Source organism: Lampetra planeri, chromosome 25 (genome assembly GCF_965212315.1).
Source record: "Lampetra planeri chromosome 25, kcLamPlan1.2.h2, whole genome shotgun sequence".
In the NCBI taxonomy this organism is placed as follows: Eukaryota; Metazoa; Chordata; class Hyperoartia; order Petromyzontiformes; family Petromyzontidae; genus Lampetra; species Lampetra planeri.
In genome coordinates, this window is record NC_136131.1 from 6,226,948 (window position 1) to 6,252,624 (window position 25,677).

Below are 25,677 nucleotides of genomic sequence, written 5' to 3' on the forward strand. Positions count from 1 at the left end.
ACATTGAGCTCTCTCGCTACCTGAATTTCCTCGCAAATGGAGGCGACACGCTGTAATCTTAGAGGCATATTCAGGGGAAAGGCGCAGTGGAGGGAGTGGGGTTGTGTTGGACGCTTCAATGGCGCGACACCCCCCCAAGTGCCCCGCGTTCTTTCGTGAACGCGACTCCGTTGTGGGTCGCTGCTGCTGCTGCGGGGTCCTGCAGGGCCAAGCACGGTGCCGGGAGATGTTCACCGCCACGTGAACGATCTGCGCGCCTCTCACAGCTGCCGGTGGGTTGACTGACGCCGTTTGGTTTGAGCCACGACTTCCCCGGCGGTGTGTGGATAAAACAACATTGTACCCGCGTTTGTTCTCTGCCATCCTCCCCTTGTAAAGGCGCGCCCTTGCCATGCGACTTGCCTGCTTCGTGCCACCGCGCGATCATTCGCGGCTGTCCACGGCATTTGGAAAAGAGCCTCTTGAGCTCAAAGGGCCGCACGCCATTGTCTCAAATCAACGGTCCTGGTCCAACAAATGCCTCTTCCCCCCCCGACACCGTTGCTCACACACAGCACGGTCTCTAGCTACACGAGTTGCAAGTGCTGCGTGAGAGAGTGTGTTTGCTCGTGCGTTGCAATAGTTTGAGGTGAGCGGCGGAGAGCATGACCTCTTGAGTTGTGTCGATGCTGTATGTTTGTGTGCTCAAGCACTGGAAAAGCAGCAGCATCACAACTTTGCTCGCTTCGTGAATAGGGCTGCGAACCCAACCCCGGCACACGTGTATTATGGATTGGGGGGGTGAGATCGCGTGGGACGATTCTGATCGCGACGAGGTGGGTCCATCACCACCCGGAGCCCCGCCAGCTCAGGTTTCTGAATGGGAAGACCCCCTGCTTGGGGTCAGGGCGTGGGGCCCACAGCGAGGGTCCCGGCCCCTCCACCAGAGGGCGGGGAGGAACGAGAGAGGCCGCATCGAAGGGGTCGAGAGCACACCAGCCGCGCGGTGCCGTTGCGCAAGCGGGAGAGATTCCAAGAGGACGCGTCCAGCCGACGGCAGCCTGCACGCCACCTCGACCACTGGAGCTGCCGATAATCTCGAGCATGGAGCCTTCGACCGCCGAGGATGGCCTCCGTGAGAAGGTGCGATGGATGATGGAGCAGTGTGCGCGGCCTCGGTTGTAGCTCGGGGTCTCTCGGGACGCGGAGAGATGCAGCGTTCAGCACAGAGACAGACGACACGGGGACGTGAAGTGCATAGGCAACGGGAGAGGCAGCACACAGACACGCGGAGACAGAGACATGCAACACTCAGAGACACGGAGTGGGACGCAGGCGGACAGACACCGAAGAGACAGCGGCAGTGGCGGTCGTTGTGCGTTATGCAATCGCTCACAGCACAACACTCACACAACACAACACTAGCACAACACTCACACAACACTCACACAACACAACACTAACAACACTCACACAGCACAACACTCACACAACACTCACACATCACAACACTCACACAACACTCACACAACACAACACTCACAACACTCACACATCACAACACTCACACAACACTCACACAACACAACACTCACAACACTCTCACATCACAACACAGACAACACTCACACAACACAACACTCACACAACACTCACACAACACTCACAAAACACAACACTCACAACGCTCACACAGCACAACACTCACACAGCACAATACTAACACAGCACAACACTCACACAGCACAACACTCTCACATCACAACACTCACACAACACTCACACATCACAACACTCACACAGCACAAAACTCACACAGGATCCACACTCTCCCAGCATTCACCGCTGAATTGGTTCTGTGTGGATGTTGGCCACTGGACGAGAGGCGTCACTGTACTAATCCGCGACAGTAATCCACGCCGCGTGTTTACAAGAGATAAGTACCGAGCCAGCTGAAACACTGACCCCTCACCTCACTGACCCCTCACCTCCCTGACCCCTCACCTCCCTGACCCCTCACCTTCCTGACCCCTCACCTCCCTGACCCCTCACCTCCCTGCCTCTTCACCTCCCTGACCCATCTCCCTGCCTCTTCACCTCCCTGACCCCTCACCTCCCTGACCCCTCACCTCCCTGACCCCTCACCTTCCTGACCCCTCACCTCCCTGACCCCTCACCTCCCTGCCTCTTCACCTCCCTGACCCATCTCCCTGCCTCTTCACCTCCCTGACCCCTCACCTCCCTGACCCCTCACCTCCCTGACCCCTCACCTCCCTGACCCCTCACCTCCCTGCCTCTTCACCTCCCTGACCCCTCATCTCCCTGCCTCTTCACCTCCCTGACCCCTCACCTCCCTGACCCCTCACCTCCCTGACCGCCCACCTCCCTGACCCCTCACCTCCCTGACTCCTCACCTCCCTAACCTCGCACCTTCCTGACCCCTCACCTCTCTGACCCCTCACCTTCCTGACCCCTCACCTCCCTGACCCCTCACCTCCCTGACCCCTCACCTCCCTAACCCCGCACCATCCTGACCCCTCATATCCCTAACCCCACGCCTCCAAAGGACCTTCTGAAAATTCCCACACGCAGAGCTCGTGACCCTGGTGCATAGCAGTCCTATATGGACCGCACTGTCCCCTTGCCATCCCATCAGCCCTAACCTTGCCCCTAGATGCCCTCCTCCTGGCAGTGTTTCGATCGACCACATCACGTCGGCCCTGTCGATTGATCCTGGGAGGGACTGAACGGGGCTCGAAAGCAGCATTCCTCTGCTAGTTAAACTTTGCAGTCGCGAAGCTGGAGAGATCACCGTGTAATATCACACTTGATTTGAAGCTGTTGATTAGACAGTGTTTGTGTGTGCCCTATTGGACTGGAGTGTCGGTGTGTACATGAACTGCCCTGTGTAGATGTGCCGCGTGTCGTGTGTGCTGGTATGTGGCCGGGTGGGTCAGAGCGCTGAGCACGCACTGTTGAGAAACCCTTGCTTGGTATCTTGTTTACAGCCTGGTGACTGCCCAAAAACAACCCGTCACATGCAATTTGTTTCTGCACTTCATTTGGATAAATTATAGCTCTGAGAATCTAAAATATCCTTTTGACTATCATGCGACGAACATTACTTTCAGTGGCGGGAGGGGAGGATGGCGGTGGAACAGAATTCGCTTGAATATATCTCAGAGGTAACTCTGCGATATCCACTTCTGTGGGCCATTCTCCAACATGAAGGGTTTGCCTGGGAAATGTCAGAGTGGATTTTTTTTCTCTTATTTCACGAAACCGGTCGCAAAATCGGGATCGATTTTGTCATTAATCTAGACAACGGCCTACAGCAGACAGCATGGTTATTACACTCGCATCATTAATCAGGGCGGCCGATGGAATTTAATAATAGGGCTATGCTGTGCTATGACCCCGGCGATGGGAGTTCAATTCCCGCTCACGGCCACCACCAGTGACGATTATCTGAACTGGTCCTGGGCCTCCCCTAGATCGACTCAGCCTTAAATGAGTACCTGGTGTGGTGTGTAAAAATCGCCACTAGAGAGACAAAGGCGGCCGGGCACGGTGCTGGCCACCCACCCCCTCGTGTGCCTTGGCGGCCTTCGTTGGTGCTCGCTAACAGCATTTGCCCCAAAAGTCTGTTAATGCTATACGGAGGATCTGTCTGAAATGTGTGTGTGCGAGAGAGCAGCTGGTGCAGGATGGCTACGCGGTGGTGGAGGGCTTCTTGAGTGCCGCGGAGTGCGAGGCGCTGCGCGTGCGTGCCGCCCAGCTCGTCGCCTCGGCACAGGTGCCCCCGGAGTGCCGCGTGGAGTTCACCACGGAGGAAGATGAGCAGGTGCACGCGCAGGTGGGTTCCGTCTGACGCCGCATGGACACACGGACAAAGATTACCTGTTTTTATTCTTAGGTTTTTTCGGTAAAGTCACGTAGGTAAAAAATTTAAATTAATAAAAGTAAAATAAAAATAAAATAAAAATCACGACGTTTCGGAGGCAACACAAGCCTCCGTTTTCAGGTGGAACCGTCACACCACGCTTGCTGTATCAAGTAGCCTTTGACAGACTGTTGGGGCAAGTGCTGTTAGCGAGTTGCATCGATGAAAGCCGACATGGGGCACGAGGAGGTGGGTGGCCAGCACCTGTCTCCCCAGTGCTGATGTTTAATACACACTATAGCAGGTACTCATTTTAGGCTGAGTCGACCTTGAGGAGGCCCAGGACCAGTTCATATATTCATCACCGATGTTGACCGTAAGCGGGAATCGAACTCGATTCTCTGGGTTCGTAGCGCAGTGCGCTGCTAACCACTGTGCCACCGCTCCCCACACAAACATGCACACTCGTGTCCACACTTATATAAACATGTACACTTGCCCAGCATACCAACACATGCACTTATGCGCGCGCACAGGCACGCAAGGCACACACACATGTTCTTACAGAAACGTATGCACACCTCGTGGGTGCAGTCCCTCTCTTTGAAATATTGTGATTTTGTGATTATCTTTCAACAGGGAAACGCCGATTATTTCATGACCAGTGGAGACAAGATACGCTACTTCTTTGAGAAGGGCGTCTTCAGCCGGGACGGTGAGGGTGGATTCCATGGGTTTCCCCATTTGTCTTCATCATCGGTCACCGATTGTCACCGATTTGCCGTCCCTCGTGAGGGCCGCTCTCCACTATTGCCTCCTATATAGAGTCCACTACAATCGCAGCCGCCAGATTGTAAGGGCAGTTTCTATACTCGGGCCCTACGTCATACGGAAAGGAACTCTCCGAAAAAAACCCTCTCGGCATGGGGCCCCCGGCGAACGGCTTGCAGCCAGCGAGCCTCCGGTGTCTGAGCCTGCCGTGTGTGCGCGAACGCCCACCACGTGGGAGTGCGAGTGAAGGAGAAGGGTGGTTGGTGTGAGGGGTCACTCCGCGGGCCACTCTGGCCAAGAAACTGGTGGGGGGTTGCAGGGCGGAGCGGCTCCAGCGGGGGCTGTCGGGGGCAGGGAAGACGCCTCCTGCTCACGGTCTGGCTCAACTTTGTTCCACCTCTGCCTGTGGCCACATTTGCCTCTCTCGCCATGATGAACGCACTCGCGGTTTCTGCGCAGCGTCTCGAGATATGGTCGCACGCAGACGCGGTTGCATACATCTGCTTTGTATTGCAGATGCATTAGTCGCATTGTGTCGTTGTCGTGAGAGGCGGAGATGACTCGAGGCATTGGGCATGGGTTTGCTTCTTTCCAGGCGACTTCCTGGTGTCCAAGGAGCTCGCCATCAACAAGATCGGCCACGGTGGGGCGCGCGGCCGGCCACGACGCTACCACTTCCCTCGATCGCGACTGCACCCTTCACTGCCCTCATCCCAGCACTGCAGTTCGCGTGTGCCCGAGTTATTGCACCACCACCACCACCACCCTGCCACTAACACTGCTCCCACTTAGAATAATTACCACCAAATCACGCGGTGTAATATACACACCTCCGATTATCTCAGTTGGCTACGTACGGTGTGAAAGACGTTCAACATACATACATACATGGTGATCATCGCCCGCTCCTGCAAAAACTTGGCACGACTATGCCGAAAAAACGGTCATGAGACTCGGCGAGGCTATCCGAGGTAAACAAGCGTAAATATAGTCAAATAAGCCATCCTGCCACCAGCATTACCACCACCAGCATCATCAGCAGTCTTGTCACCCCAGGACTACCACTACAGCTACTGCCACCACCAACAATGATTACCGGCATCATTAACCACCACCACTGCTTCTACGACCGCCGGCACTACCGCCACCACCTCCACTACGATTCGCGGCACCCTCGTTCCAGGAAGAGTGTAGTGTTGTGGAGGTTACAGAGACTTTCTCTCCACCCCGCTGTGTGCAGCCTTACACGCCCTGGACCCGGTGTTCAGAGATGTCACGTTCAGCACGAAGGTGGAGGTGAGCGCTGTTCTCTCGCTAAACGTGACCAGGTCTGGATTTCTCACCGAATATTTTCACTGGTAGACCGGAGCAGGCACCGATTACTTGTCAGAATCATAGCGAGCGGTATACTGGATGTGTTGTGCCGGGAGTGGATATATTTTCCGGGTCATTGACCAAGACACACCTGGCTGAAATCAAGGCCTGGATCTATCATCACCGCCATCATCATCAGCATCGCTTTGTGTGGTTGCTGTTTGAGACTTTTATTTCATGCTTCCCGAATAATTTTTGTGATTTAAATGTTTTAAATTGTGTGCACTCTGGCACCTGTTTTTGTTGTACGGTTAACTAATTTGTCCTCAGCTCCTCTTTAAAAAAACCCCATCGGATTATAAATAAAGACAATCTCGAATCATCATCACTGTCATCAAACACGCACAGGCTTGTTTTTGTTTGCTGCGAGAATTCTGGCTTTGTCACCTGCCATGACCGCATCCATTCCTGCAGGAAGTGGCACGGAAGGCCGGCCTGCAGGAGCCTGTGGTCGTGCAGAGCATGTACATCTTCAAAGTGAGCAGCACACCAGGGACACAGCAGCACACTGACACATCAGCACACCAGGAACACAACATATATATAAACATAAAACCCCACGATTAAATATATATTGGAAAACGCCTCAGTAAATGCGGTCTGATGTGCCCAGATGTGTTGGAGCAGTGGTTGCAATAGCTTGCTGCATAAATCCACATTGTATCGCATTGCTTAGTGTGCACATCCGTCTTGTGTCCTTGCAGCAACCGGGGATTGGAGGAGAAGGTGAGATCACTGGTGACACCCACCGCGACTGCTCGGCACTTTGCACCCCCAAACAGTGGCAACTTTTGTCCAGCGCTCCGAAGTGTTTTTGAGTTGTAACGGCAGTTCCCGAAAATTATTCCAGCACACGTGTAATGGAATTTCAGACTCACTGAGCTATATAGCTCTTTTTCTGAAGCTACCTGGCCACAAATGATAGCTCAATGAAGTAGCTTATAATGTGTAAATGTATAGCATCCAAATACTCTACACGGATGTTTGTCAATGTGGAGTGAAAACCAGAGGACTCCCGAGAAAAATCCACATGACCACGGGGAGAACATGCAAAACTCCAAATATACTGGGATCAGGGTTGGAATCGCCGCCACGACCTCCTGTATACCAGTCAACATCTCGCCACCGCGGCGCGAAATGGCTCACGGTGCAATCCAAGCACCGTGTAAAAATTTCTCCGGCATAATCGCAGAGCCCTGCGCAGTGGTGTCCCGCTTCGCTGTCCGGCACCCCTTGGTGATCGCGGCCCTTGGGGGCTCAACCACTCCTGCTCATGCTGCCTCGCCCAAGTTCTCCTCTGTTCCGCACTTCTTCGTCTGCGATCCGTCTCCGCTCCTTCTTGGCCCGACTGCAGCCACTGCCGTGCGGGGTATCGGGGAGCGGCGCCAGCCGAGCGGCCTGAACACCGCCCGGACGTTGTTGTTGGTCGCGCCGCCTGGGGCGATAGTAGCCACGGGTCGCTGTGTGCCGGCGTTAGTTAACGCGTGCGTTTAAAGCGTTCTGTTGACATGTTCTGTCAGCATGGACAGCTGGTAAATGGTGGTTGATGGTGGTAATGGTGATAAAAAATAGTGATGGTGGCGACGAATTGTGATTTTAACAAACTATCCCAATTCTAATTGCGCTATTGCTGCTTGTGGTTGTGTTAGTGGTAGTGCTGCGTGCATTGCACGTTGTGAGTGGAGCCAGAGATTCATTTATCGGTGAATGTTTTCCTGGTCGCTAGTAGCCAGAGCCATCGCGCGAGGAATACTGGATGTGGCCTGCCGGGTGCAATTGAGCCCTGAGTGGACTGGTGTGCCGCAGTGACGCCGCACCAGGACGCGTCGTTCCTGCACACGGAGCCACTGGGCCGCGTGCTCGGGTTCTGGGTGGCGCTGGAGGACGCGGATCTGGACAACGGCTGCCTCTGGTTCCTGCCCGGGTCTCACCGGCGTGAGTACCATCACCCACCTCCCTCATTTACATAGGCGCGTGTGTGTATTTGTATGTGGAGCGGAGAACCGAGTTCGATTCCCGCTCGCGGCTCACACCATCGACGATGATCTGAACCGGTCTTCGGCCTCCTCTAGGTTGACTCACCCATAAATGTGTACCTGGTGTGATTGTGTTAACATTGCTATCAAGGTAGACAAAGGCGGCCGAGCGTGGTGCTGGCCACCCACCTCGTGTGCGGTGACGGCCTTCATAAGTGCTCGCTTACAGGACTTGCCCCAAATGTCTGTCGAGTCTATACGGGGTATCTTTGCTTCGTGTGTGTTGGTGCAGAGGGGGTGTCGCGGCGGCTGGTTCGCCGGCCCGATGGAGAGTTCCCCCGCACGGGGTTCGAGGGCTCGGAGCCTCCCTACCCTGACGAGGGGTTCGTGGCAGTGCCCGTGAAACAGGGTAACCACGTGTCTGTGTGTGTACACGTATGTGCTTGTTCTACATGGGTGTGCGCATATACGGATGTGTATACATACGTGCGTGCGCACACTATGTGCGTGTACACGTACATGTGTGTGCGTGTGTACATGTGCGTACGTGTGCGGCCTGCAGGGGGTCTGGTTCTCATCCACGGTGAAGTCGTCCACCGCAGCTCGGCCAATCGGTCTCCTCGCTCGCGCCACGCCTATACCTTCCACCTCATGGAGGAGGCGCGCGGCTCGCAGTGGAGCCCACGCAACTGGTGCGACGCCTCCTACAGGCCACGAGCCTCCTGCGTCTCACACACCGCTCCTCTCCATCACACGTGCCACTCACACCTCACCATCCAAGTCGCACACACCACTCGCACGCCCATACCTCGCCTCCCTACAACACACACGCACGCACACCACTTACATCTCACACAGCCTTACTCACAGCCCTCTCTCTCACACGGGGTGCGCTGTGTTTAGGCTACAGCCCACGAGCGCGCTTCCCTTCCCTCGCCTCTACTGAGCCCGCGCTGCTGGCGGGCGCTTGCAAGATCGCGTCTGCCGCTGCCCCGACGTCACCGGCCGCGACGTCTCGTCGACGAGCCCAGGACACTCTCTCTCTCTTTCTCTCTCTCATCAATAAACCGAGCTGGAACATCAAAGAGGCTGTGCGTTGAACGTCTGTGGCAGCCCGACTTGCGTGTAGGGGATCCGTGTCATGGGGATGCCGTTGGGCCGAGTCAGGCGACTCGAAGGCCGCTCTACACGTTGCTTTTTCCTCCCCCTTGGCACAGACGACTGAGAAATAGACAAATCGATAAAACTGGATCCGGTTTCGCCCCAATATCACACACAACGCTAACACACACGGGAAAAGACATTTATTATGAAATGATAAACTTACATACCTGACTTTTTGAAAAGGGAATGCCACATTTTGGAAAATGTCCCTAGAATCTTGCTGACTTACGCCTACTGGACATTTGTGAAAAAACGCTTCTGAGCTCATCAGATTCCTCCAGGATAAATATTCTGACTTCCGGGCAGAGTGTGGAGGTCGGTGGACGGGGGCCTTGTCGAGAGATCGTTGGTGTCCTCTAGTAGCCAAACTTTTCGTTGAGATGAGTCCGCCCATCGCCGGTCTGGCCTGAAATGGTATCCAGCAGCAGCACGCATGGAAAATTAGACCAAAGAAACAAGCTGCACGGGGTTACATGTGGCACGGAGCGTGCCCCGCACCACCGCAAACCACACCTGTCGCACGCATCAAGGGCATCCACGCACCGGTAAACTTACCTGTTTCTCCACACACCTGTAAACTTGCAGAGCTATACGCCCCTAACACCTGCAAGCTCACTAATCTATACACACCCAAACCTGACAGCTCTCCTACCTACAAGCACCCACACCTCTGCCATTCACGTACCTGTGGGAGGGACCCACACGTGGTAGTCGGGGTCGTTTTGGGGGTAGGCGGTCCCTGCGTCGGTGCCCTGGCGATGGGAAAGGGGGTTAGGTGTTGGCGTTAAAGAGTCCGGATTTGAAACACCTCTCACCACACTGCGCAACCACAACTCAACACTTGCAACACTCGGCTCCCCCCACTTGATACATCACCACACTCGCCACCTCCCTGACACGTCCAGAGTAAACACCAGCATACGAATGCTGCAGAAATTCAAACACTTGCCTTCTTATGGCCGTACGACTTCCTCCTCTTTGTTGGTGCCTTCTCAGAGGTGGCGGCAGGTTCATCCGATGGTGTTGTGGAGCCGGGGGGCTCATCCGCCGGCTTGGACAAGCCGAGGGGGCCATGCATCCGCTTGGAGGTGCTGGAGTGCGCGTCTGTTAGCGTGGAGGAGCTGCAGGGCTCATAAGTTTGCTTAGAGTGGCTTGGGGTCATATCAGTTGGCTTGGCAGGGCTGGGGGGTCCGTCCGTTGCTGTAGAGGAGCTGGGGGGCCCATCGCACTGTGTGCTTGAGGGGTGATCTGTGGTTGAGAGGGAGGGCGACCGGGTCACCAGAAACAGCAGCACAGGAAATTGAGCAGAATCCACAACCTCGCAGAAAGCAAAGCGTTTCGCTAATTGGGCACAGCACAGCCCCAACTTTACCCTGCACGGTGGGGGCCCTCACTGTGAGCCGGTCTCCCTTGGGTCCCCGCCTCCTTCCTCTTGTCTCCACCGGGTGCGAGACGTGCCCCCGCCCCCCCTGGCCTCTCCTCCTCCTCCTCCTCGTCTTCCTCCTCCTCCTCATCCTCCTCCTCCTCGGGCGCGGCGGACTTGGTGTTGAACAAGCTGCTGGGCAGCGCCGGGCGCTTCACAGGGAGGCCCTGGTGAGAGGAAGTCCCCGATGTTGAGAAGCCAAACACACGGCTGCATGGTGCAGAATCAGGGATTGTGGGCACAAGCGGTGCGACGGACGGTTGGCCAGCCACTCACCCCGATAGCGCCCGTCTTGAGCCTCAGTCGGCTGCCTCCTCGCATAGCGCCTGTGAGTGGCAGCATCTTCTTGGGCTTGTCCCCAGCTGCTCCCGTGCTGGCCACCCCCTGCCTGTGGAATGAAAGATGATATCAAATGAAGTTAAATCGTGAGTACGTTGGTATTCGCGTCAATCTTGCAGCAGACCGTTTGACAGTCTGCAGTAGTTTCACAGTAGACAGAAATGTTGGGATTTACCCTGACCTTGTAAACTCAACCCTAATACACCGACACCGATGCCCGCATTAACACCATCCCCATCGCTAACGAGCACGCTCACCTCGAACGGTAACCACAATCCGAACGGTAAAATATTTCTATGCACTCTTGGCTCGGGCTCTTATGCTGCCGCTTCACGTTCTCCCACCGTCGCCGTGAGCACCGCCAGCACCAACACGCGAGGACTCACGGGGGCAGCAGCGGAGGCAGCGCCGCGGGCCGCGCCACGGACGCCAGTCGCCGCAGCCTCTGCTGCTCCTTGCGCAGCTCAAAGGCGCGCACACGCATCCGCTTCCGCTGGGCGCTGTCGAGGGTGGCGCCCGCACGCACCTCGCTCATGTAGGCGTCCAGCGAGTCCTCGGTCTGCGCCTCGCGCGCCGCCGCCGCTGCGCAGTCGGGCGTGGATATGGAGCAGGGCACGAGCAGCACACGGCATGAGTGATGATGCATGTGCTCGTGCAGGTGGGTGGAGGTTCGTACAAGTGTGCGTGGGTGTGTACGGGTGTATAGAGGTGAAAGCGGATGTGTACAGGTTATTACGAGTGTGTACGGTTGAGCATGCGCAGGTGTGAATGGGTGTGTATAGGTGAGTGCAGCAGCGCTGAATATCACACAGCAGGCAAGGTGTGACAATATCGGTGATCCGTTCTCCCGTGCCCCCACCCACCCCACCTCACTGACCTTCAGCGGCAACCTTGAGCTGCCCGTCCACATCCTCCAGCTCTCGCTCCACCTCACCCAGCTTGGCCACCTGTAGCGCACATCGTCCCGCAACAGCGAAGGGAATAAACCCATTGGGTAAGGAATTGCTCGCGCCGCCGGGGGTGTAGGTGCTCGACGGTCGGGGCGGCGGTACTTATCGCGTTCGTGCGTGCGCTCTCACCAGGGAGTCATAGGTCTCGGCACGATCCTTCACCCTGCCGGCCTTGCGCATGCGCTCTCTGCGCTTGTACTCCACCACGCCGGTGCGGTCCAGGAAGGAGTCATCGTCGCTGTCGTAATAATCCGCCTCCTCCCAGTCCTTGGACTTCCGCTTGCGGCTCACTGCGGCATGGCAGCATCAAGCGCACATCTCAGGCTTGCGTCTCGCGCATCGCTGCATCTCACCTGTTATAACTCGCTCGTCAAAAGATGTCACTCGCTTCTTACAAGACACCTCTGAAATGTCACCTTATTACATATTGGACATCATCTAACCCATCACATCCCACCTATTAAAAGCCGCGATCCACATCCGTGCCCATCACCTCCTATCCACCATATCAAATCACGCTCATCACATCTCACCCATTACAGCCAAATTCCCCAAATTCAGACCGCGTTTGTACGTGCAAGCCCGCGTGTGTACGTGTGTGCACATATGCGTACGTGCGTACCGGCCTCCTGGCGCAGCATGCCGCGGGCGTCCAACATTCGGCACGCCTCCAGCGCGCACTGGACCACCGCATCCTTCTTCTTCCCTGTGGTCACGACCTCAGCCATCACCTCGTGGCCGCTTGCGTCCTCCACAGGGAGGCTGGGGCAGAGCGGCACGACACCGCGTCACCGTGCGCCCTACACCGCAGTTGTCGCTAACCACTCGCCCTCTCTTGCTCTCTAGATCTCAATTCCTCTCTTTTGTTATTTTTTCACTCTCACTCGTTCGTTCTTTCACTCTCTCGCTCTCTGGATGAACGGGGGAGGAAACTGCTAAGGTGGGGAAGCGATCGTGGTGCTTACCTGACGCGGCACAGCCAGCTCCCGTGGGCTTGCTGGTCGAACTCGTACTCCAGCTCCAAACCTGACACACGTGCGGTGCACGAACAGCTCCTGAGTTATGGCTGGGGGTTATGAGTTTCTATCAAGATTAACCATTCAGGTTGGGGCTCATGTTAGGGGTTGGGTTACATGTTGGGATAGGGTTAATGTTATGGCTTGAGCGATGGCTAAGGTTATGGTTGGAATTCATGTTATAGCTAAAGGTTTAAGGGTGGGGATCGGGTCAAGAGCACAACCCACACCTTCACGGTCAAAGAATCCCTTCAAGGCCTTTTTGGGGTCCTTCACGTAGAAAGCCTCCTTCTCCTCTAGGAATCCAGCAGCAAACGGATTCTCCTCATCCTCCTCTTCCTTCTCCTCTTCCTCCTCGTCCGCGTCATCCATGTCTGGAGGTAGATAGGGGGGGCGGGTATCAGGATAATTACGTGAGAGAAAGATAATTATGATTGCGATCCTAAAGCCCCAACGTTATTCCCCGAGCTGTTACTATATCGGTCGCTCGGCTCTCCCCAAACAGACGCACGCACACTGGGCTTCATTTCTCATAGCAATCTCCGGGTCTCTGGTAGACTGGAGTACGTGGCACACAACTGGTAGTAGCCACAGCCATATCGAGACGTATGATAGATGTGGTGCGTCTGGCATGGAAAAAAATTTCCGCATTGCCGAGCCGGAAAAACCCAGTTGAAATTAAGTTCTGGACTTAACTAATTATCATCGTCGCTTTAACTTTGTGTTGGTTTGTTTACATTTAGCACGGTTGGCTACGTACGGTGCGAAAGGTCAGCATACATACATTTGGATCACGTGTAAAATGCTTATTTTAATTATATATATATATTTAAAAGCTGTGCACGCACCCATGCCCCAGGTGCAGCCAGCATATTCCTCGCTGCTGCTGGCTTTGGCTGCAGCGGCCTTGCCTCCGCGTGCCCTCTTCGCGTGGCCTTTGCTCTCTTTGTCCTCGTCTTGATCATCCTCGTCGTCCTCGTCCCCGAGCATGCGCCGCTCAAGTTCCACACGCTGGCGCCGATTCAGCTCCTGCAGCTCCGTGGGCGTCTCATCCGCCTCCGCCTCCTCGTCGTCGCTGGGGCCCTGGGCAGAAGGCGACAGGGTCACCCTTCGCGTCACCCGAGCCGCGGTGCCAGGGACTTCACGGGAGAAAGTAACGCAATCACAATGACAATGCCCTTAAATTTCGATTTAAAGCTTTCGTGACTGCAGGGATTCATATTCTTGGTTCTTTCGTAAAGTCACGTAGAAGGGAAATAATAAAATAATAAATATAAAACAATAAAATTCTCACGACGTTTGGTTTGCAACACACCTGATGATGATTGCTTGTGTTGCAATCGAAACGTCGTGAGAATTTTATTGTTTAATTATTATTTTATTATTTCCCTTCTACGTGACTTTACCGAAAGAACCAAGAATATGACAATGCCCCTTTTTGTATCCAGCAAAGCTGGACTCTCCAGACTCTGTTTAGCAGAGTTCTGCAGGTCACCATGGTGGAGGCAGGGGGGGGGGCAAGGAATATGCGGGGGGAGGCATGGTGGGGGGGGGGAGCGCGCTTGTGGGGGATGCGCGGCGGGACCGTTCGGCGGGGGGGACTAGGGAAGGCGGGGGGGCAAGGGAAGAGGGGGGGGCTAGGGAAGAGGGGGGCTAGGGGAGGAGGACTAGGGAAGGCGGGGGGGCTAGGGAAGAGGGGGGGGCTAGGGAAGAGGGGGGCTAGGGGAGGGGGCCTAGGGAAAGGGGGGGCTAGGGAAGAGGAGGGGCTATGGAAGGGGGGGGGCTAGGCAAGGAGGGGGGGCAACTCCATCCTACCTGCAGCACCAACAGGCGCGTGCTGCCCCCAAACCGCAGCACGTGTCCCACGCGCACGCGGTGGAAGTGGCGCGGCTCCACGCGCGCCTTGTTGACGAACGAGCCATGGCTGCTGCCCAGGTCGTACAGGTAGAGGCCGCGCTGCTCGGGCAGCCCGTGCGCGCGGTGCTGCAGCACGGCGTGGCGGCGCGACACGGAGGGGTGCTCCAGCCGCACGGAACACGACTCCAGCCGTCCCACCACGAAGTAGCTGGCGCCCGTCAGCGGCACCGAGCCCACCACGGTGCCGCCCTTGAGCACCTCCAGGCCGAATGGCACGGCCGCCTCGTCCGCCTCGCCCGCCTCGCCGCCCCAAGCTGGCTCCGTGTACTCCAGCGGGGGCTCCGCGGGATGTTGCTGCCGCTGGGAACCGATATCGGGCCCGCGGGCCGGGCCCCGGCAACTGGGGCCGCTCACTTGCTCCGCCTCCCCGGCGTCGCCCCGCGCCGCTGCGTCTCCGGGACCCTGGGGCCCAGCGTGGACCGCTTCCCCGGGCGGCTTCTTGGCTCTGCGCGGGAGCGGCCCCGACAGCGCAACCGCGGGGAGCAGCGGCTTCTTGAACCCGCCGCTCTCGGCCTCAGGGGCAGCAGGGGCCTCAGGGGCCGCAGGGGCAGCAGGGACAGTAGGGGCCTCAGGGGCAGCAGGGGCCTCAGGGTCAGCAGGGGCCTTAGGGGCCTCTGGGGCAGCAGAGGCGCCCGGGGACTCCGAGTCAGGACGCGCGCCTTCTCCCACTGGGCCTCCACCAGCATCCCTGTCTCCCTCGGAGTCCTTTCCCGATGCCCTCTCTCCTCCCTCGGGGTTCCCATTGGGATCTGCGCCTCCCTGGGGGCCATTCTCGGGTCCCCCCTCTCTTCCCTCGGGGTCCTCTCGATGTCCCCGCGCCTCCGGAGTCTCCGGCGCGGCCATGCCCGCCGCGGTCGCCATCCGTGCGGCCGCGCTACGCGGAGGTGCGAGGGTGGCCGCCGGGACGCCACCTTGCTAAGGGAGGCGCCGCCGTCGTTCCGATGGGGGGGAAGGGGTTGGCGCGTGACGTTACAGGAGGCGGACACGTGGTCTGGGATTGATACTTCCCTTAGTAAAATGGATACCGGCGACGTTCGGCGGGGACGGCGCCGTGGTGCTGGTGCTGTTCGTGGTGGGGGTGTTCGTGGACTGCGTGCGGCCAGAGGCAAGCAGCAGAATTTGGTTCTGGACTGCGCCAAGAGACGCGCAGTCGACGAGAGGACGGAAGAGCGGCCAACAGGGAGCAATCCAAGATCCCATACCCTTCAACCCCTTATCAGTGCCCTACCTTATTACAGACAAATTCAGACCTTATTGGTCACCCCGTGCCCTTATAAATCCCAACGTTCTTCGTACAAAGTCCCATCGCAAGTGAGAAACACACTGACATTTATTTTTTCCCGTATTGAAATGGCTGTACGCCGTACGGACCTGAAAACTCAATTTCCCTGTAGAATACGGGCAACCCGTATGGGTTGACAGGTATGAGAACCGAGCAAACTGGGGGTGAAGGCCACTACCCAACTCAACACGAGCACAGCCCCAGCCAAAGCCATTGTTACCATCCAACCTCCAGTGCGCCCCGGTGCCTTCTCCGTTGTTGTAGAGTTACCACGGTTCGTTTCCGGCAGCTGGCCCGATTATTGCTGTTGCTGCAACGGCCACGATACAGGGGACATTAAAGACCCCCTACGTCATTAGTGCGAGGGTTGGCCAATTGTGCCCGAGTCCAAAGTTGCCAAATTCGAAAATTACACAGCAGGTTACGGAATGACCTCTGGGCACTCTTGCAAATTCCTGGTTTGAAGTTTTCCCTGGTTGAATAAAATAAACTCGCCTTCGCCCCTAATCAACTCGCCAACCAACGATTTGTGTTAGCCCCCCTTACATAACCATAATCCTGCCTCTTTCACCCGGCTTTTCGCTGTGGTTCCAGCGCCATTAAGACGTTCAAACCACGTGTGCATTTCACATCTTGGCAAAGGTTAACATCACGAACCACGAGGAAGCAGGCTTCACGTGCTCTTCAGAGCAAGTTTATTGTCATCAAAATGCGATTGGAACTCAGCGGTCTGCCATCACGGGTAACGTAAAACAAAATAAACTGCAGCAACTGTGTTAAACGAATCTCAACCCGCGCAAGGAACTCGTATTTACAAAGCACTTAAAAGCAGTGGATGTGAATGACTGCGTGGGTTTAATCACATCGGTTTAAACGTCACGGCAGGTTGAACAAAATCTCAATTTCCCTTCATGAGCCATGATCAGTCCACTTCTGGATGAGGCCTACCAAAGCCATCACCCTCCTCTCAAGGTCCTACAATGTAACAATCCATTCTAGCACCTGAACACAAGATCGCTCCACGTCCACAGGGGACGTCCTCAGAGGCGTGTTCCCTCCCTTGGCCAGTAACATACGTTATGTCAACTAAAGGGACATTTCTCTTAGCCGGCACCGATTCAGAAAGCAAACGGAAGGGAATATCCTTCAAAACGTTTATACAACACGCCATGTGCTCTGGATGCAAATTGCCAAATCTGGTCACGTGTTCACGATGTCGGCGCGACCCTAGTTCCACACTCAGCGTACTGTCCTGTTGGTAATGTACTTCGTGCCACTGGCTGCCCACGTGTATAGGTGAAGCCAGGCAATATTGACTGCGCATGTACACAGCTTTAAAATCTCCGACCAACCTGGAACAGGACCACCTTAACCACGCGATGTGCCAAGAGCACAGGTGCAAGAATTCCAATCTCAACTTCCACAAGGGTGGGCAGGATTGGAAACACTTTGTAACATGGATTCCCTCGTCCATGTCTACAGCTTCCACCCAAATGGACGGTGGTGAGGCTTCCATCCAGTTGGTCACTGCACGGCCCAACCATCCTAAACTCCGTTTTAGATTAGGCGGGAATGATAATGGCAGTAGCGGCTGTGGTCGTGGCGCCGCAGTGGGGAAGATGATCCAAGTGGCGTGGAGGAAGACTTCTGTGTCCGCGTTAGCAGGAGTTTCTGGAGCAGCCACCAACAAGAGAAATGTGGGGTGTGGACTATGGAAGGCACAACCGCACACGATGCTTATCAGGGAGCAGACATGGGCGGTGGGGGGCGGGAGAGCTAATGAGTGGAGTAGCACCTGTAGCACGGGAGGCACTGCCAGCCCCTCACATGATGAACACCTTTTCTATCTGTGAGAAGTTGAACACCTCCTTGGTTCGGGGGCATGCCACCTTGTCGCCCTCACGGATGGACACGAGCGACTGTGGGGAGGATGACAAATGACATTGGTCATGACAGCAGCAATACCAGATTCCCAGAATGGCTATTACCGCATAGCCAATGACACATTGTATTGTCTGATTTTAAAGCACAGTGTAAAGTTAATTATTTGCCAGTAGGCAATATGGATTAAAAAAAGCCCACGCCTTTTTGAAAGCTCATATTTCCATCCCAGTCCCTCACCCATAGCAGGTGCTGCCCAAACCCAGTAATTGCCCTGAAGACAGAGAAAGTCTAGATCACACGGCACCCATGCGTTCTCTTATTCCCACGTTATCGCTGCACACACACGAGGCACTGAATCGCAGCAGCAGTGCCTCAGCAGCCGAGCTATGTTGTAACGACCCCACTGCTGCCCCGCCCACACGCACGTTGTAGCTGTAGATGTAGCCGTTGGGCAGCATCATGGGGGGGTTGTTCTCGTTCATGACTTGGCCGGACACACGGCACACGAGGCGCGAGTTGGCGCAGTGCGCCATGGGCAGCGGCGTCGCCAATTTGTTGAGCGAGCGGCAGCACACAGGGCACTCGGCATTGCGGGCTGAGCCATCCTCTTTGTAGCACTGCCTGTGGCGCCGTCAAGGAGCATCCCAGCAAAAGCAGCTCATGGCTTCAGTTTGGGGAGATTAAATACTCCAAACTCAAGCGATAGCAAGTTCAGGGCAATATACTAAATGTGATGCAATAGCAGTGCCTTAATTATCGCCGCTTTTCTCCGCATACAGAACGAACAGCTTCTCCGGATAACTAGTCTGGTGGGAGCACAGCACAAGCGAGGAGCTACTTTCCTCCGAAAACGAATTTCAAGAGCCATCATTTTGTCCCATCACAAGCCCACCCAGTCACAGACATCGAGGAGTTGGCAGGAGAGGCAGGGTGGTGGGTATGCACAGGCCGACGTGCGTCCATATAGAGGAGCGCCTGTTAAACGTGGGCAAGTGCAAGAGCCAAGGATACGGAGTCTTGATGGCTGAGAGGCCACACTGCAGGGTCACCGTGAACACCGAGTCATTGCTGAGCTGGTGCAGGCGGTAGTTGTCGTAGCGGAACTGTTGGATCAGGATCTTCCAGCGCGACGGATCCAGCAGCTCCTGTAGGAGCCAAACGCAAACGGTTCAGAGCACGAGGTGTGACTGTGCCGATTCGCACCACCGGCTGACAAGACTGTGTACGCTGGGTATGCCATGTTATGTGTGCGTGCAATCTGCGAAGGCTGTATGTGTGCAAGCACTGAGTAGACTGCCGTATTAACGGTTGGCAGTATGGAAGCACAGGTGGTGCGCGTCTGCCAGTCATGTCTGACAGTCTCCCCATAACACCTTGGTCTATCTTGTGACCTCTTGCCAGTGAGCCTTCCATACTTCATGTCGCCTCGGGGTGCACCGAGCCTAATAAGTGCTGTGAAGTCACCGCCACTTAGTGGCGAATGATTGTTGTTGTTGTTCTGCTTGTGAGCTGCTTATTTAGCTCGCCTTGTACGGGGAGAGGTGCGTGTCCACGGGGAAGGCGAGCATCCCCATCACCTGCTTCACCTCTTCCAGCTGCGACCCCTCCGCTGTGCTGAAGTGCTTTCTCGCGTGGCTACACGCGCGACACAAACACCGACATGTTAACCACATACGGCAACACATCTACACACAAGCCAGGCACGACGTCACGTTGGACACAAGAGGAGCCCCACAATAAAATAAAAGCCCACGAGTGTATGTTGCAGTAGATTGAGCTATTGTTAGTGCATGGACTACTTTGTCTGTGCACGACTGTATATGTAAACTAATATATGTAAACGAATGTGTATGCACACTATTGTGTGTGTACGCACTCCTATGTGGTAACTACTGTGTGCATGTGCACACTACTATGTATGTACTTGAGTGCATATGTGCACACTCCTGTGTATGTATGTACGACTGTGTGCCCATATGCTGTTGGTAGTCCACGTACCGGACCGCTTCCAGCCTCCGGTTGTGCCGGATGAGCTCGATGAACTCCTGAATTCGCAGGCTGAACTCCAGGCAGCTCTGGCTCCCCGGGGGGGCCGGTGCGCATCGACCGTGTCCCGACACCAACACATGGGGAACACCGCAGTGCAGGCGAGGCATGAAACTAGCAGCTGCCACAGAGATCCTCATCCACGCCTTCATCACATCCCAAATTGACTACTGCAACTCTCTCCTCTTATTTATACCCCATATCCTTAATTTCCAAATTCCAGAGATCCAAAATGCTGTTCCCAGACGTTCAACCCACACCTGTAAATAAGACCTCACATCACCCCAATACTTCAATTTCTCCACTGGCTCTCAATACAATTTCGGATAAATTTTAAGATCGCATTCATTCATCGCATTCAATGTAATCAATTGACTCGCCCTTACCCGCCTATCTCTTAATTTAATTATAAACCCCTCCACGGACTATTTTCTCCAGCAAGCAAGGCTTTATTAAAACATCCCATATTAACCTTTGCACAATGGGAGGTTGCTCATTCTTCTCTGCCCATTGGGAGGTCGCTCATTCTTCCCTGCTATTCACGGTGTCAACTCCCTGCCCCTGTTCATTTCAGACTCAGGACCTTACTTTTTTTCTCTGCCTATGACCGAATGCCATTCGGTTTTTATATATATACACACACACACTTATAGTATTGTACAGCCTTGTACATAACTATTCTTAGGTTTTTTCGGTAAAGTCACGTAGGTAAAACATTAAAATTAATAAAAGTAAAATAAAATAAAAATCACGACGTTTCGGAGGCAACACAAGATTCCGTCTTCAGGTGGAACCGTCCCAGCCACGACAGCTGTATCAAGTAAATGAGAGATTGCAAGAGCTACCACTCCGTATATATAATGGTTGGAAAGGGGGAAGGGCCAAGTACGGCACACTCTTTATTAATATGGTAAGGTGAGGCTTAAGAGGCTGAGCCTTTGTTATGGAGAGGCACGGTTTGTGACTAAGCCTGGCCTACATAACAATAGTGTGAAAAATGAAACAAACTAAACATGGTAAAACAAGCCTGGCTGTCTATCAATAACCTGTAATAGTTGTCTGTCAAATACCATGGTCCAAATAAGTGTAGTTAAATCTTTTTTGCATGGTTTACCATGTTTAGTTTGTTTCTTTTTTCACACTATTGTTATGTAGGCCAGGCTTAGTCACAAACCGTACCTCTCCATAACAAAGGCTCAGCCTCTTAAGCCTCACCTTACCATATTAATAAAAAGTGTGCCATACTTGGCCCTTCCCCCTCTCCAACCATTATATATACGGAGTGGTAGCTCTTGCAATCTCTCATTTACTTGATACAGCTGTCGTGGCTGTGATGGTTCCACCTGAAGACGGAAGCTTGTGTTGCCTCCGAAACGTCGTGATTTTTATTTTATTTTACTTGTATTAATTTTAATGTTTTACCTACGTGACTTTACCGAAAAAACCTAAGAATATGAATCATTGCAGTCACGAAAGCTTCAAATCTAGAATTGTACATAACTGTGCATCACTGCGTGCACGGAGCAGCCGTTACCTTCATCTTGCGGAGGCGGGACTTGTTGTCATGGCACCAGACCAGGCAGGTGGCCGTCTCCTTCTTCTCTAGCGACTCCTCCACGTCCTTGGCCGTCACAAACATCTCGATGTTCACCAGATCCTGTCGCATGGCACACGCCATCAGATATCTCGCAAACTCCATTTTTATAAAAAATATAATAAATAGGGGCGAATATGGCAAAGCGAAGGTGGGTAAACAGAGAGAAACGGTGGTCCTTGGAGGGTTGGTGTGCCATGGAGTCTGATGAGGCACGGGGGGGGGGGGGGGAGTGAAGCACAGTGGGGCATGGAGGATAATTTTGAGCACAAAGAGAGGTAGTCGGTACAGCCAAGTGAGAGTGGTGCATGGACCAATCAGGCTAAAGCAGAGGTCAACGTTGGAGGGCTTGGTCCATAGGAGGCAGCAGTGGGTGTGTGATGGAAGGTCGGTGGTCGATTTGATTGATGGGAGGGAATAGCAGCCACGAGGGGCTAGTCTGAGGTGTGTGATGAACGGGAGTCATCAGCGGTGGGTGATGGGAGGGAGTAGTTGGTGGTGATCGGTGGGACAGTAGGTAGTCGGGAATTGCAGGGGCCCCGATCTCACCTCGATGCCGCTTTGCCGTGCCAGGTGAATTGCCGTCATGTAGTAGCCGCAGCGCAGCAGGTGGTCGACCATCATGCGCTCCATGCGCTGGCGCTTCCACAGACTCACGGCCGCCCAGTGCTCACCCGCGTGCTCCTTCAGGTGCGCCACGCGGCGCTTGCACAGCCCTGCGCTCTCCTCCTCGGCTTGCACAGACTCGGCCGCCTGCCCCGGCCACGCAGCCCGTGTCACCGGGGAGGAGAGAAAGAGGGGTCACAGGGAGATAAAAAGGGAGCAGGATCCCCGGGGATTAGTAGGTTTAGCAGAGATCCGTGTCGAGAAATATGTCGGGTACCTGCAACCACACTGACTTCAGTCGTAAGGGCACCAAGCTCTCACCCTACGCTACTCAAAATTAACCACGCCTGTAAAAGTTGCAAATTGGTGGCAGGGTTTCGATTTAAAGCTTTCGTGACTGCAGGGATTCATCTTCTTGGTTCTTTCGGTAAAGTCACGTAGAAGGGAGATAATAAAATAATAAAAATAATACAATTCTCACGACGTTTCGGTCACAACGCAGACGCTGTCTTTCCGACAGACCTGTTCTTCACCTGAGGACGGCTGCTTGCGTTGTGGCCGAAACGTCGTGAGAATTGTATTATTTTATTATGTTTTATTTTTATTATTTTATTATCTCCCTTCTACGTGACTTTACCGAAAGAACCAAGAAGATGGTGGCAGGGTTGTTGGATCACGCAGATAATTGAGCAAACGTGTGAGACGCCTGTCTTCAAGTAAACGTGGCGGTGGTGCCACCAGGGCGCAGTGCAGCAAGTAGGCTGGGGGCTGCACCTTGCGCTTGAGCGCCGTGAGTTTGTCCACAACGCCATCAAGCAGCGACACCACGGAGCCGACGGACGAGCACCCGCCCAGCGCCCGCTCCAGTTCGGCCACGGCTGCCACGGCGTGACTCGCCTCCCGGTCCACGTGCTTTTGAGCCGCGCGGAATCGCTTGTTCAGAGTCTCGTAGGGAACCTGCGGGCACAGAGAGAGACCGCCGGACTTGGTCACGCATTTCACAGCTCACCCCTCCCAGCTGTTGAACACATCCACTCACGATGACCCAGACATCCTTCGTCACAAAGAGCTCAGTCATGGGTACCCAGATCCTCTATCACTCATATCACCTACTGGTCATATTCCTTGGGGGTTGTGCTGATTAAACAGGGTCAACCCAGACCCCTCGACTGGACAGGGTGTGGAGAATACAGGCAGCAGCTGGTGGATCCGTCCACCGACGGCGACTTCGCGAGGGCTCTGTGGGACCCAATGGACGGAATCTCCTTGCTCCTGACCCGGGTCCGCGCGCGGAGGTACCAATGACACGAGACCCCGACGACTCTACCGGTCACGCGGATCCGTGGCGCAGGGAGAGTCGATATGGACCAGACAGCCAAGGAGAGAAAGGGAAATCCGCGGACATTGCGGATAGGTTAGTCTCGGGGTGGGACGGGGAAGACAGGGCCACGGCCGCGAAAGGTCCACCAGACAACAAAGGACAGGGCCCGCGTGAGAACCCAGGGCCCATGGAAGAACTGGGGTTGAGGGCAATCTCTGCGGGTTGAGACGTAGGGCCCCCACGCCTCTCTGCCTAGAAGCGCAGTCCCACGGCCTCATCGTTTGGCGAGGCCGCGTGTCCTGCGCGCGGGGAGGGGGATGAGGAGTGACTGGGCGGAGCGGCACCTTGAGCGTCGGGTACTCCTGAACCTTGAGGGCCATCCACAGCTGCGAGCCCGACTCGCGAACCGCCATTTCACCGCCGCCTCCTCCTCCACTTCCAACGCCTCCCGCTGCTGCTGCTGCGGGGGCTGCTGGGGCTGCTGTCAACACGGCGCGAGGCATGGCGGGCGTGTGGGACACGGGCGGGGGGGGGCCGGAAGAGGTCACGAGGGGCGGGGGGTAGAGCGCCGGAAAGGGCGGGGGAAGAGGCGGGGCCCGATCACTAAGGGGGCGGAGATGTTTTTTTGACGTAGGTAAAAAATAAAAATAAATAAAAGTAAAATAAAAATAAAATGAAAATCACGACGTTTCGGAACCGTCACAGCACGATAGCTGTATCAAGTGGATCCGTCCACCGAAACGTCGTGATTTTTATTTTATTTTTATTTCTATTATTTTTATTATTTATTTTCATTTTTACCTACGTGCCTTTACCGAAAAAACCTAAGAGTATGAATCCTTGCAGTCACGAAAGCTTCAAATCTAGAATGTTTTTTTTAGTTTCGCGACTCGAGGGAGGCGGGGTCTCAGTGAGGGGCGTGGTCTCGGTGAGGGGCGTGGTCTCAGTGAGGGCGGGGTCTCAGTGAGGGCGGGGTCACGGTGAGGAACGTGGTCTCAGTGAGGGGCGTGGTCTCAGCGAGGGGCGTGGTCTCAGTGAGGGGCGTGGTCTCTGTGAGGGGCGGGGTCTCAGTGAGGGGCGTGGTTTCAGCGAGGGGCGTGGTCTCGGTGAGGGGCGTGGTCTCGGTGAGGGGCGGGGTCTCAAGAAGGGCGTGGTCTCGGTGAGGGGCGTGGTCTCAGCGAGGGGCGTGGTCTCACCGAGGGGCGTGGTCTCACTGAGGGGCGTGGTCTCAGCGAGGGGCGTGGTCTCAGTGAGGGGCGTGGTCTCAGTGAGGGGCGGGGTCTCGGTGAGGGGCGTGGTCTCTGTGAGGGGCGGGGTCTCAGTGAGGGGCGTGGTCTCAGTGAGGGGCGGGGCCGAGAGACAGGGCTCAGACGTGGTAGTGGGCGTTGTTTTGTGTTGCGACGTACGCAGTACCAGCAGTTCAGGATGACAACGCTCGCTCACCCAGGAGATCCTCACTGAGTGAATTAATACTGTTTTTAAGTTTTCACAGTAGGTGGCAATGTTGCTACAGTATATATATGATCGCCATTGAGAACTTTGCGGTGAATTATTTTCGAAATGGACACGTTTGTACCACGACGACGTCACGCAAAGGCCAACTCTTGTGAATGAGGTCACGGGATCTTTAACGTCCACTGCACTAGGAGCATGAGGGCAGCATATAGGAGGTTCATGATTGGCACTTGATAGCCCTGAGGTAGAGATGGAAGCATAACTCATGACAGAGATGGGAGAGTTGTATACGTGGAGGAATCGCATGCAGATCTCTGCAGAAGCAAGTATTTGTGCAGAGTTTACGTCAGGAATCAAACCGTGTCTCAAATGAAGAGGAAGTTCCAGATGTTGAAGCGGGACCAGTTGTCGGAACAGAATTAAATGATTTATTTACCAAAGGGGCCGTCCATAAAAGACGTCACGCGATTTTCAATGTGGCACTGCACTCTGATGTTGTAGAAGAAAACACATTCCTGCGGAGGGAGCTGGTAGGAATGTTGGGTTGCTCGGTCAATGGCCAGGGTCAACGGCGGAGTGGTGTATTCTGCAAATATGGCCGACTGTGAGGGCGGGCACAAGCCGGCGTGAGTAGGTTAAACGTTGAGATTTATAAGGGCACCACGGGGTGGCCAGCCCCTCCCCACCCAGCCCCACC

At 55.0% G+C, this 25,677-nt stretch overlaps 3 protein-coding genes across 6 annotated transcripts; 1 reads left to right on the plus strand and 2 right to left on the minus strand.

Annotated features, from left to right (window-relative positions):
• Positions 1-879: 879 nt before the first annotated feature.
• Positions 880-9,068, plus strand: LOC144727305 (phytanoyl-CoA dioxygenase domain-containing protein 1-like). 2 transcript variants are annotated; one of them, XM_078606042.1, is made up of 11 exons: positions 880-1,122; positions 3,677-3,835; positions 4,502-4,577; positions 5,229-5,276; positions 5,874-5,929; positions 6,422-6,484; positions 6,712-6,733; positions 7,814-7,942; positions 8,276-8,392; positions 8,546-8,675; positions 8,887-9,068. In XM_078606042.1, exons 1-11 carry the CDS (start codon positions 1,084-1,086, stop codon positions 8,927-8,929), a joined length of 882 nt encoding a protein of 293 aa, XP_078462168.1. In that variant the 5' UTR covers positions 880-1,083; the 3' UTR covers positions 8,930-9,068. The 2 variants fall into 2 exon arrangements, with proteins under 2 accessions (XP_078462168.1, XP_078462169.1); XM_078606043.1 differs by lacking the exons at positions 7,814-7,942; positions 8,276-8,392; positions 8,546-8,675; positions 8,887-9,068 and adding an exon at positions 7,200-7,807.
• A 204-nt stretch (positions 9,069-9,272) lies between these two features.
• On the minus strand, positions 9,273-15,981 carry SLC4A1AP (solute carrier family 4 member 1 adaptor protein). Its single transcript, XM_078606038.1, has 13 exons — positions 14,691-15,981; positions 13,724-13,958; positions 13,106-13,249; positions 12,825-12,885; positions 12,482-12,621; positions 11,989-12,149; positions 11,787-11,856; positions 11,296-11,491; positions 10,847-10,958; positions 10,542-10,737; positions 10,097-10,395; positions 9,833-9,899; positions 9,273-9,553 (listed from the first exon to the last, which is right to left on the minus strand). The coding sequence occupies exons 1-13, from the start codon at positions 15,651-15,653 to the stop codon at positions 9,504-9,506; spliced, it is 2,694 nt and encodes an 897-aa protein (XP_078462164.1). The 5' UTR covers positions 15,654-15,981; the 3' UTR covers positions 9,273-9,503.
• Positions 15,982-16,746: 765 nt separating this feature from the next.
• On the minus strand, positions 16,747-24,053 carry MAEA (macrophage erythroblast attacher, E3 ubiquitin ligase). Of its 3 annotated transcripts, none has more exons than XR_013587362.1 (9): positions 23,870-24,053; positions 22,979-23,161; positions 22,148-22,360; positions 21,537-21,661; positions 19,957-20,076; positions 19,485-19,593; positions 18,970-19,103; positions 18,384-18,575; positions 16,747-17,993 (listed from the first exon to the last, which is right to left on the minus strand). XR_013587362.1 is itself a non-coding variant. In XM_078606040.1 (9 exons), the coding sequence occupies exons 1-9, from the start codon at positions 24,026-24,028 to the stop codon at positions 17,898-17,900; spliced, it is 1,326 nt and encodes a 441-aa protein (XP_078462166.1). In that variant the 5' UTR covers positions 24,029-24,052; the 3' UTR covers positions 16,747-17,897. The 3 variants fall into 3 exon arrangements, 2 of the variants coding, with proteins under 2 accessions (XP_078462166.1, XP_078462165.1); XM_078606040.1 differs by having other exon boundaries at positions 18,384-18,579; positions 22,148-22,351; positions 23,870-24,052; XM_078606039.1 differs by having other exon boundaries at positions 18,384-18,579; positions 23,870-24,052.
• Positions 24,054-25,677: the final 1,624 nt, after the last annotated feature.